Source organism: Uloborus diversus, chromosome 3, assembly GCF_026930045.1.
Source record: "Uloborus diversus isolate 005 chromosome 3, Udiv.v.3.1, whole genome shotgun sequence".
Classification (NCBI taxonomy): domain Eukaryota; kingdom Metazoa; phylum Arthropoda; class Arachnida; order Araneae; family Uloboridae; genus Uloborus; species Uloborus diversus.
This window is the reverse complement of record NC_072733.1, coordinates 190,365,890-190,378,911: the sequence shown is the minus strand read 5'-3', so window position 1 is coordinate 190,378,911 and position 13,022 is coordinate 190,365,890. Positions and strand designations below refer to the sequence as shown.

At 34.0% G+C, this 13,022-nt stretch overlaps 1 protein-coding gene across 1 annotated transcript in view; it reads left to right on the top strand.

Annotated features, from left to right (window-relative positions):
- Positions 1-13,022, top strand: part of LOC129219100 (mucin-2-like) — a 43,098-nt gene that overhangs the window by 19,270 nt on the left and 10,806 nt on the right. The window contains exon 4 of the mRNA XM_054853420.1: positions 2,382-7,700. Within this exon, the coding sequence (XP_054709395.1) occupies positions 2,382-7,700 (5,319 nt within the window). The remainder of the gene's footprint in view (positions 1-2,381; positions 7,701-13,022) is intronic.

The window sequence follows — 13,022 nt, the reverse complement described above, 5'->3', positions numbered from 1 at the left end:
ATAGGATAACTATAACTTTAAAAAGTTATTTTTTAGGTTGGCAATTAATTAGTCTGTTAATTAACTCTGCTATTTCTCTATGTTTTATAAACAAAATAACTGACTTTAGATTGGATAAGTACAACTGTTTTATATTTTTTTATATAATGGCAGGTAGCTAGTCAACTATTTTAAGGGGGTCCGGGACACATTTTGAAATTTTTTTAATTATATACTTTAGAGTTTTAAAATTTTTTGCACTGATTCACCATTTATTTAATATGTTTTTCCTTATTTAATAAGCAAAATCATAACATAAATATGAAAAAAAGAAAAAATTTTATTTAAATTTAATTAGTTTTTTTATAAAAAATGGGGTTGCTTTAAATTGCTATAACTCAAAATATAATTAAACAATTTTCAATTTTTTTTCAATGAAATACGCACAAATATCTAAGCTTTAATTTTTATTCGGCGATTTTAAAAATATTGATTCAATAAAAAATAAAAAATATTTGAAGAAAAATTTCGAAAAATTCAAAGATACTTTTTTAAAAAAAAATCGTAATTTTTGCAATAAACGTTTTTTTTTTTTCAAATTTGACGAATAAAATTTAAAGTAAACTGTTTGAAAAAGATATGCTCCAAGTTTCATTACTTTATCGGTTCCTGACTTATAAGAGTTTGAATGCAAGAAATCGGGAAAAATTGCATCATGGAGAAAAACGCGTTTAAAGTTTTAAAGTTAAGTACACATTAGTTAGGTGCATGAAACAAAAATAATTATATCTTTCGTTCTATTTAATATAGAAACAAGATTCAAACCTCCTCTTAATCAGAAAAACACGGAGTAATGTTTTACATGATAAAAAAAAATTGTAAAATTTGACCATTTTTGTGTCCCGGACCCCCTTAATCATTATAACTTCATATTTGATTAAAAAATGTTCCAAACCACAATGAGTTAAGCTTACTTGCTTTGGGCTCAATTGTTGGGCAAAATGGGTTTTTCACATATATCTTAAGTTTGATAATAAATAAATATTGGGTTTGAAATAATACTTTTTATTTTGAAGTTCAAGAACACTGCTAGGAAATAAAACCGAAATTGTTGCGATTAAAATCCAAAAACTACAATTTTCGAGCGTTCTTCGAAAACCTACCCGCTGTGGGTCACCCTCCCCCAATGGTTTACAATGATTGAGTTTAGCTTATTAGTTAGTTTAAAATATATTTTCACGTGAAGAAGACAGTAATAAAATTATATCAGCATATGCTAAAACAAAAAAGCTGTCGCAACAGGATTATAAACTGGATCGTTGCTCCAAAAGTTTGGACAAGGAGTAGGACTGGTACTGCTATTACTTGAAAAATTTTAAAGATTTTTTGTTTGACGTTATCCTTGTACAACATACCATGTTCACATGTCTCCGTTTTCCCCTACTTATCTTTAATACAACCTTGATGAGTTATTTATCTGAACTTAGATACTATTTTACAAAATTGAAAATGCAGTTGGAAAACTGGCAGATCAAAATATTTTTAAGCTTTTTACATATTTATCTTCTAACAAGGTTGATTTCAAGTGAGTGAATGAAATTTCAATTTATTATCCTCACTCATCAGTTTTGTTACATTTAACTTTTATATTAAAATATGCTTTGTGAAATTATTGGTTGAAAAATTCAAATGAATTAGATGAGATATAAGTTAAAATTTACTCGTAAAGTTATTCCTATTTAAGCTGTTAAATAGTGGAAGTACAGAAATAAAAATATTAAAATCTTTTGCATTGCATCTTCTGACTAAAGTATTCGTAACATTTTAGAGCCTTCAAAAGGGTCAGTAAAAATCTTTTCTTTTTGTGCAATGCATGTTTTGCGGAACAAAAAATATATTTGATTTATAATGAAGTTCGCTTTTTTGCTTTTCAGCCAAACCTGATGATGAAAAACAAATATTGGATACAGGCACTAAAACAACAGTTGAAGTCATGAATGTTGAATTTTCTGAAACGTCTTCGACGGCAACAAGCTCATTTACAAGCGAACAAGAAAATGCATTTTTGTTTGGAAAAGAAACAACGAAAGCAGAATACTTTTCAACTGGTACATCGGTGACAACTCTTTCCCCAAACAAAGAAATTCAAGAACTTGATAATAACGTTCAAGAAACGTCAAACTTTTCCACATATTTAAATGATTTTTTAAAAGGGGATGACAAATCATCCATAGACATACTGGAACAACCACACAAGGAACAAGTAGATGATAACTTGAAGCAATTTACTGACGCTTCATCACCTATTACGACAGCTACAGACTCGAAATCCGAAACTTTTTCTTATACAGAGAAACCAACTCAAGTTAGTATTCAATTTGAAAATACTGCAAATATTTTAGACACAGATGAATTTCAAAATACATTTTCAACAAACCCACCACAAAATATAATACTTTCCAGCAGTGATATACCATCAAAAGATTTGGACAAAAATGAAAATGTACTAGATACAACAACAAAAGTTATATTAGATGCAACTATTCATCAAATAAATCCTTCAATGAATGACTCTTATTCGACTCTGATAGTCGAACATCAAAAAGATGAAGAGAAGATCAAATTTACAACAGAGTCCAAAACTCATGAAACTACTTTTTTATCCAATAGTATAACAGAGACTACAGGTGAAGCATCCACGAAAAATTCTGAAGACAAGCATTCTACACAATCTGTTGATGTTGAAGATGTAACCGTAGAAAACGTAGTGAGTCATTCTGTGATTACAAATGAGGTCCCGCAATCAGCTACTGTAACTCTAAAAATAGATTCGGATCAAGACGCAGAAGTTTCAATACCAGGTGTATTAGTTTCCAACAAACCTGAGACTAGTCCTCCTGAAGCAGCTGCGGTGGAAGAATTAAGGTTTCCAACCCCAATACCAACAGAAACTACGCCAGTTTTAACTCAAGAAGTAACTGATGAGATTAAAATAGCAATAGCAGAAGAACATCCGCACAAAATCATTGATACTTCCGATCATGATGAATTGCTAAGCTCATCCTCAGACGAAAAGGTTTTTAAACCAGAAGTTGATGAAGTCTTCGTCGTAAATGAAGATGGTCATTTTACTGAAGTAGATAAACACGTTACAGTTATTGCTGATAAAGAATCAGAATCAACTCATAGTTTTTCTGAGAAGTCGACAGAAACACAAGAAATGACACACCCGATAACTTCGGAGGTTAGTATCCAACACTCATCCATTCCAGGAGGAATCAGCCAATCGGTAGATAAACATTACACTGAAGTACATGAAATCAGCACAGCTATCGTTCATGAAGATCTTTCATCAGAATCACCACATAAATTTTCTGACAAGTCAACGGAAATACAAGAAGTTGCGCACCCAACAACTTCAGTAGTGAACATTCAAACAACACCCGTTCCAGAAATAATCGATCTATCAGAAGATGAAAATAACAATGAAGCAGACAAAATTGCAACAGTTATTGCTCACAAAGATGTTACGTCAGAATCATATCATACAGTCGCGAACCCGCCAACTTCAGTAGTGAACATTCATGACACTTCTGTTGAAGAAGAAATTAATTTATCAGAAAAGAAACATTACACTGAAATCAGTACAGTTATATATGAAGAGGATGTTACATCAGAATCATCTCATAGTTTTTCTGAAAAATCAACAGAAACTCCTGAGGTCACACATCAGACTACTTCAGAAATGAACGTTCAAAACACATTCTCTCCAGAAAAAACAAGTCTATCAGGAGATAAACATTTCACTGATGTAGGTGAAATCACTACATTTATCACACATGAAGATGATACATTAGCATCAGCTCATAGTTTTGCCGACAAGTCAACAGAAACAGAAGAAGTCTCACACCCGACAACTTCAGTTATAAACATTCAAGACACAACAGTCAAAAAAGAAATCATTTTACCGAAAGATAAACCTTACACTGAAAGAGAAGAAATCTTTACAGATATCTCACATGAAGAGGTTACATCAGAATCATCTCAGAGTTTTTCTGATATGTCAACAGTAACACAAGAAGTCACACATTCGACAACTTCCGTGATAAGCATTCAAGATACATCTATTAAAGAAGGAATCAATTTATCGAAAGATAAACCATACACGGAAGAAGAACTCACTACAGCTATCTTTCATAAAGATGTTACATCAGAATCATCTCATACTTTTACTGAAAAATCAACTGTAACAAATGAAATCAAACAACCGTCAACTTCAGTAATGAACGTTCAAAGCACATCCATTCCAGAAGAAACCAGTCCATCAGAAGATAAACATTTCACTAAAGTAGACGAAATCACTATAGATGAAACATATGAAGATGTTACATTAGCACCATCTCACAGTTTTCTTGACAAGTCAACAGAAAAGCAATATGTAGTACACCCAACTTCAGGGTTGAAAATCAAAAACACATCCGTTCCAGAAGAAATCAATTTGTTTGAAGATAAAAATTACAATGAATTGGACAAAATTACTACAATTAACGCTGGTAACGATGTTACATCGGAATCATCTCCGAGTTTTTCGGAGTCCACAGAGAAACAAGAAGTCGTACATACCACAACTTTAGCGAATAGCATTCAAGATATATCCACTTCAGAGGAAACAAATTTATCAGACGATAAACGTTACACTGAGATAGACTCAATAGCTACAGTCATCGCTGATGAAGACACTGCAACAGAATCATCTCATATCGTTACTGAGAACCCATTAATCGGAAGCAAAACAGGTACTCACAATGAAATTGTTTTAAATGTTGGACCTTCCGCGTTTACAAAACTTGGTCATGGGAATGCTCCAAATGCTAGTGATATTTATGTTATACAGATCAATAACACTATTTCAGAAATGATAGAAATCAAAACACCGGCAGCTTCACATGAAGAAAATGATCAGAAGTATGGAATGGAAAGCAATGAAAATCTTTTTGCTATCACTATAACTCCATTTCAGAGCAATGAAGAACATTTAACTACATCAACGGAATTGAATCCTTTTGAGTTGAAGTCGACAACGGAACAAAAATTACCTTCTACAGAAATAATTAACAATACGCAGTTCACAGAAGAGGAAAAAGTTGATCCTCATAAAGTAATTGATTTGTCTGCAGAAAAAGTAACAGTTACAGATACAACACAAAAAGCCGATAGTGAAGCTATTTCCTTAAAAGTATCTACGACAGAAAACATCGAATCAACAGAAACACAATTTACTGTAACAAGTATATCTGAGAGTACAACTATTCCTAGCATTCAGGCCCATAATGACGACAGTAACTCAAGAGATGTTGAAAAGGACCTTTCTACTCCAGTTAGGCAAACGAGTTCACAAAGTTTCGAAACCGTTCCTGAACCTGCTCTTATAAAAGTACCAGAAGGAGATATTTTGACTGCTCAGGGGTCTGCCATACAGCCTGAAAACTTGTTAATGGAAAATACTAATCGGTTAGAAGTTTCACCACATGAACATGCTGCTCCCGAATCTTTGTCCTCATCAACCATTAATAGTGAAATTACAACGCATGATCCAATCTCTTCCATTAGTGTGGATAGTAAGGATAATTTGAAGGAACAGCAAGCTATTTCAACGGCTACATACCTCACACATAACTCAACGTATTCGTTTACTGATGAAAACACTCATCATCCCAGTAAACCAGAGGAATCAATTGAAGAGAACACTACTCCTGAAAAAGCAAACGATTTGGAGGATAGTGAAATAACTGCAGCCGATTTACACCTTGGAAGTGTTTCTTCCCTTATCACTGTTTCAGAGAAAATACAACAGCCATTTGTATCATCGACTGCAGAAGATATTAACGGGGAAAGTACAGTTGCATCCCCTACAGGAGGGTTAAAAGAGTTACAGACGGATTCTTATGACAATACAGTTGAAACGACTAGTCTTCAGTTCCAAAATCCATTAACGGATGACGGATCTCTTGATTATGACTCTAACTATTCATCAAATGCTGCTGAAATGAAATTAAATTCCAGTAGCTTAATTATTGAACAGTTTACCATTCCGGATTCCGATGAAAGTGATCAGCATTCGTTTACTATGCTTACTACAAAAGCAAACTCTTCTTCACTCGAAAACACTTCTGATGGCATATATAACCTTCATTCGTTTACTCAGACAATTGAAGAAAATGATTTTTCTACCGAAAGGGAACCACTTTTACCGTCATCTACAGGATTTGAGGAAACAAGTGAAGAACCAGAGAAAGAGCAGGACAGCATGAAGAAAACCGAATACACGACGCCTTCGGTTTCGAGTACAGTATATTTTACGGAATCATATACCGACAAAATCAGTACTATGACAGAAATTAAGGCCTCGTCAGAAAACAAAAAGAAAGAAACTCTTCAGACAACGGAACTGTCAGAAGAGCCTTCTCTTGTAACGGACCAACATCATATTGAGGAGTTCAGTTCAACGATGAAAACTTCAACCGGTACCGCTGCCGTTTCTGAAAAGATCCCAACAGATTTGAGCTCATCTGATGTAACACAGCAATCATCAAGTTTTCCTCCAACTGAAAATAAAGAAAAAGAAGAAGAGCTGCAAACAGATGCCGCACTAATTACAAACAAGATTTTCACTCTTCCAGAAAAAGAGGAATCGCATCATGAAAATCAAAATGTCGGCTTGTCGAGTATTTCAGATGATAAAGAAAATACAAGTGGTTTAACTGAAAATATCACTACTGAAATAATTACTGAACTCCCACATTCAACTTCTGTCTCACAACATTTCACTTCTGATTACCCTACATCGTTTACTGACCCGAAAAGTATTCTTAGTACAACAGAGAAGTATTCAGATTCTACAGAGGAGAGTTCGAATGAAATATTAGAAACTGAGAGGCTTGGTGTCTTAATTGACCAGAAAAACGTACACTCAACTTCCGTAGACGAAATTAATGACTTAAGTGAGGAATCAACAAACATAATAATGAACAGTAACGACCAAGATAAAGAAAACGCTAGTTCTGCTGCTAGTACAAATGACAGTCATAAGATTTTTGAAGAACCGAAATTAACATCCTTTGAAAACACAGAAACAACACTGGATACAAGCGGAGGATCTCAATTTTCTGTTGGTACTGATGAAGACGAGGAATCAGTGAACATAATATCGGAGAATAATGGCCAAGAAAAAGGAAATACCAGTCCTACTGCTAGTACAAATGACAATCATAAAATTTTTGAAGAACCGAAATTAACATCCTTTGAAAACACAGAAACAACAATGGATACAAGCGGAGGATCTCAATTTTCTGTTGGTACTGATGAAGACGAGGAATCAGTCAACATAATACCGGAGAATAATAGCCAAGAAAAAGAAAATACTAGTCCTACCGCTAGTAAAAATGACAGTCATATTGTTTTTGAAGAACCAAAAGTAGAAAATGTCACCCAGGATAAAATAATTTTGCCTACAACGGCAACGCTGTATACAACAGAAGGATATTCAAAGAACTCTGATACAATACAGCTTGGAGATTCTTCATCGAAATTATCCGCTTTGCTGACGACTCATCCATATCTCAGTACCTTAATAGAAGCTCGAACTACTGTACGACCCTCTAGTCCTACAATTACATCAGTTGATGTCCCTACCACGTCAGAACATCCTCCTACAAAACTTGGTAAATATTTTCTACTCTTATCATTATCTAGATTTAAAAAAAAACATTCATTAGCTATGAAAGAATATGATGTTTCTTGGTCGTATATATACTATTTTTAGCTTTACTTTTAGTGATATGGAAGAATACACGTGTAGTTTGCGTTTTTATTACCACAGTTCTCATTGCAAATAAACTGCTTCCAGAAAAGTTGCAATTTGAGGCAATTGTTTTTTTATGAGTATACTCAAGCAAAAGCATCAAAAGCTATCTCTTATGTTTGCTTTCCTATATTACAGCTAAAATCTTTGTTGCAGTAAATTTAATTTTATTACATTAGTGAAGGATTTATTTTAATGATTAAAGATAATTTTAAGTGACATCTTTATATTTTTTATTTAAAGAAAAAAAAACAGAACTTTAATAATGAAAATTTGTATGTATGAAAACTTTTTCAAGATCAAAACGAAAACATGGAATCACAGAAAATTAAATTCTAACTAAATCAAGATTTTAATAGTAGTAAAAAAAATTAGTAAACATTTTGACGATTAATCACTAGCGTACATATACAGGAGTACATAACATTCCTATATTAGCTTAGCTCAAAAGTCAGCAACCTGATGATCTCGAGTCGATTTACAGTAGATGACGAGAACATTTTGAATCCTGTTTGTTTATCAGAGTATCATATGGGAATATGGGAAACATAGGTTCAACTGATAAATCAAAAGCTATTTGAAAATTTTTCTTGCCTTGTTATAATCACTACAACTTCAACAATCTTAAATGTCTCTTATCCTTAAAAAAATACCCAGAAAACTTTTTATGGGTTAACATCTTACGCTGATATGAATGCTTAAAAAAATTAAGTAAACATTGCTTTGAATACGGTTTTACATATAATTTTGTTGAAAAATTCATAAAACACCTATGTAAAAGTTTATCTCTAACTGTAAATTCATACTAAGTTTCTTTGTTATTATTTGAATAGTATACAGTTGAAATGAGTGTTTTAAGGAATAATAAAAACTGTGACTCTAGTATCGAACTTAAAAAGTTTAAAATTTCGGAAAAAATCAAATTCATTTTAAATAGAAGTTCAACTTTTGTTTAACATTTGTTTTATAAATTTGTGTCAGTTGTACTGTTAGAAACAGTTAATACTAACATTTCTTCAGCAGTGAAATTTTTAAATAAATAACAAATACAGCTTTTTTTAATGGATCAATATGAAGATTTGTTGCTTGGGACTATGTTCGGGAATATTTGGAAATGTTCGGAAAGTAAAAGGTCAGTCATTTCTTTAACTATATTTTCGGCACGCTCAAAATACATATCGTACTTCAATGATTTTAATTTTCTTATAAAAACTGACAGTATTTTATTAAATTTAAAAGAAAAAGTTAAAGTTTTAAAGAAAATGTTTTACTGTCCAAAATTCTTTTGATGTGACTTGAGTGCTCACATAACTTTTTTTTTTGCAATTTAAAGCATTTAATCAGCATCTGTTTTGATGTCCTCAACTTAACTGCGTACTCAAGACAATCCTGAAAGGCTATCACTTCGCCCCCTCCCCTCTTCCCCGCTCCAAGTCGATTTTGGCGTTCACTGAACTTGGAAAGACGATCGTCAGTAAATTTATGTTGCCGATCGTTGGTAGCGTATGGCTATGTCACTTATTGATGTGATGTTTTTTTCGTGATTCAAATACCACGTTACAAAGCAAATTTGAAAGAAAACTAATGTCTACAGGATGTAAGATTTTTTAAACCTGATTCAAGAGCACTACATTTTAAACCAAAGTTCATCCCCAGTGGTGCATCTTGTTCTAAAAAACAGAGACGAAACGTCCATGAAAGAAGTTAAGTATGTTAGTTGTTAAAATCCAGATATACATTTACGATTCTATGTCCCCTTTGTCAATATTCACAACTGTGTTTGATAATTTGATAGTTGTATATAGTCGTATTTAAACTATCAAAAGAAAAATAAAGATTGTTTTCGTTTTGTAGGGGCGCAACCAGAGATTCCAGAAATGGCAGATGAGGGGCGTAAGTATTTAATATTTCATTCATTTCTTTAAAATAAATATTAAATAGGAGCAGCATTATGTGCTTCAAAATCTCTGTGCCAGTATGCTCATGCATCCCCCTTAAAAAATAACTATTTAGGGAGGAGTATGCGTACATTCAACAGTGCCCTGACAGAGCATCATAGTGGTTAGGCGCTAGCCTCTTAACTCCCAAGGCCCCGGATTCGAACCCGGCTCCAATCGCTGGATTTTTAAGATGCAAAAAATCGTCAGCGTCCTTATCACATGATTATACGAAATGATAATGATTCTGCGACTGCCTTTTTGGTCATCGGCCAATCTCAGTTTAATTAAATTCCTAGTGCGATTTCGCATCGGAAGAGTTTGGGTACCATCATCTGATGGGAAAGTGGACGTCAAAATTCTCGAAATAGTAACGACAAAACGACGATAGTGGTGCCACTAAAAAAATGAATGCCAGCTTTCTCATCGCCGTTTTCTGACCTTGCGTTGGTTATAAGGTCTGAAAATAGAGATGAGTCAATGTGTGGTCCCAATATATACAAAAAAAAAATAAAGAAAAAAAACAACAACAACGAACTGCATAGTCAAATAATCAACCGTAAAATTGGTCTGCCTCGATCTGACTGGTCTGTTGGCCCCCTTGGCCAGCGGGTCGATGCACCCTCCCGCCTATGCGCCCTCGAACGACCTCTCTGCTCCTTCGTTTCTATCTTTTTTTTTTTTTTGCTCTCTCAAACCTATGCGACTTGCTTTTTTTTTTCTTTCTCTTTCGAGACCTATGTGGTTTTTTTTTTTTTTTTTTTTTTTTTTTGTTGTTCCTTTGAGCCTATGCGCTTTCTGTTTTTCTTTCTTTTTTTTTTTTTTTTTTTTTTGCAACCTCTCCCCACCAACGTTTTTTCCCATTATATTTTATTTGCGCCCTGGAAAGTGTGCACCTTTGTTTCTTTCCCCCTTTCTTTCTTTTCGTACACTTTAACCTGTGCACCTTTGCCTCCCCATTGGACCTTCAAACCTTTACACCTTCGTTTTTTTTTTTTTTTTTGTTCCCTCAAACCTTTGTGCCTTCGTTTTTTCTTTTTCTGCCCTCACATCAATGCACCTTTTTTTTTTGTTTTGGCGCCCTCGAACCTGTGCGCCTTTTCTTTACCTATGCGCCCTTGAACCTGAGCAACTTCGTTTTTTTTTTTTTGCACTCTCAAACCTGAGCTTCTTAGGTTTTTCTTTTGCATCCTCGAGCCAGCGCACCTTCGAATTGGTTTTTTCTTTTAGTTTTATTTCACTTGATGTGCGTCCTCGAACGTGTGCGTTTTCACTTTTCTTTCTTTTTTGCTCCTTTTTTCCCCTAAAACTTGTGCGCTTTTGTTTATTTTTATTTAATTTCAATTTAATTTTTTCTTCTTTTTTTGCGCCCTTTGGGAGTCAAAGTTGGCGCCCTCTTGGAGGAACTGGATCGTCCCTGGTCGGTCGTCCTCTTTTCGTCCCATATGTCTCTTCCATTTAATTGATCAATTCCTGTGCACAATCTTTAGTCCTCAGAAAATTTCGTTTCTAAGGCTTGAACTCTGGATCGTTCTTTGGTGTTGACAGTCCAGGTCTCTGATAGGCAATTATGACTCTAATATTTTAAGTAATCAATCTTAGTAGATACGTTTTCCCAAAATTCTTGTTCATTTTCCTTTTCTTGTCCTTCCCAATTTTAGCTGCCGAGTGATTGTTCCTTTGAAGCTTGCTTGCTTTCATACATGACTAGCAAACATAATCAGCGTTGTCTGGGTCAGTAATAATATTGAGAAACAATTTATAGTTTCATTTATTTACTTTTAGCTGTGCCCCGCAGTTTCACCCGCGTTAATAAGACAACAATGGATTAAAAAATTATATTAAGTACATCACGCTATGATAAGGGGTGTAAAAAATTACACACCCTTATCTACTTCGATATTTTCCGTTAAATAAGCAAATCGAGAAAAAAGTTTTTCAATAAAAAATCATTGAAAACCCTTAATTTATTAATTAATTAATTTTAAAATGAGCCGGGCAATAAATGCTTAAAATCTTCAACCCCCAGCCGGGTTCGAACTCGATACCCTGGGGTTGCTGGTCGAGCACTTTACCGACTGAGTTTTTCTGGCTACAAAAGTTCGAGTCTATTGATGCCAGAAAAAACGCATCATGATCATTATTGATTTAATTTCAATTCGTTGCTGCTTTACTCCTATTAGTCATAGTGTGATGTTATATAGCCTATAGCCTTCCTCAATAAATGGGTTATTCAACACAAAAATATTTTTTCAATTCAAACCAGCAGTTCCTCAGATTAGCGCGTTCAAACAAACAAACTCTTCAATTTTATATTATTAGTATAGAAGATGCGAGTACCGGCGTCATACAAAATCTCCAACCGGGCTGTACAGTAGAAAGATATTTACAGAACTCTGTATTTGGCCGTACACTTTAATCTGTTGATACTGCATCAGCGACTCAGTGTGTAATTTCTCTTCTTTAAGGGTTGTCACATACTCAGTCAACGAAAAAAAAAGCTTTCACTTGCATTGAAACTATATACGACTCGATTGATTACTATTCCTAGGTGTCAGTTTCAAACAGTTGTTCTGAGCTTAGACGAAAGTGGACTGTGCGTCTGAATTGACTCTTTATGCTGCGGACTAGACTCTGATGAAATAGCGACCATTCTTTTTCAAATAATTATTAAATTTTCAATCAGATTGGTGTCAGACTAATAAGGGCCCAGCAGCAACCTTACACCTAAAACTTATGTCAAAGTTTGAAATGTCTTCGTATATTGACAAGTTCAAGTTGAGAATTAATGCGTGATTAATAGCCTGATTATTAAATCTTACTTTCGAGGCGTTCTCAGCCACAAACTCAGAGAAGACATTGTTTTAGGAAATGTTTTGTATTGCACAGCAAAACAGAACAGTTTCTGAAAAATTGACTCTTCCTTACCTCCCTAATTCTCAGATTTATCATGAATTAAGCTCATATGGGACCTCTTGGGTTGAAAAAAGGAACAATGTAGGAGTTTAATCAAAATGAAATAATTATTTATCTCATCTGGAATGAGTTACTGTAACACACCTTAAGAACTAATTTTAGTCACTGCTGATCAGTACGACACGATGTACTTAGTAGGTGCTTCCACCGAGTCACTGAATACAGTATTTATTTCCTTCTTTACAGAAAAACGTACGAACTGCACAATTAAGGATGGACATTGACAACATTGAGTTTTATTGAAATGAAGGTCTAATACTGTTCTATCT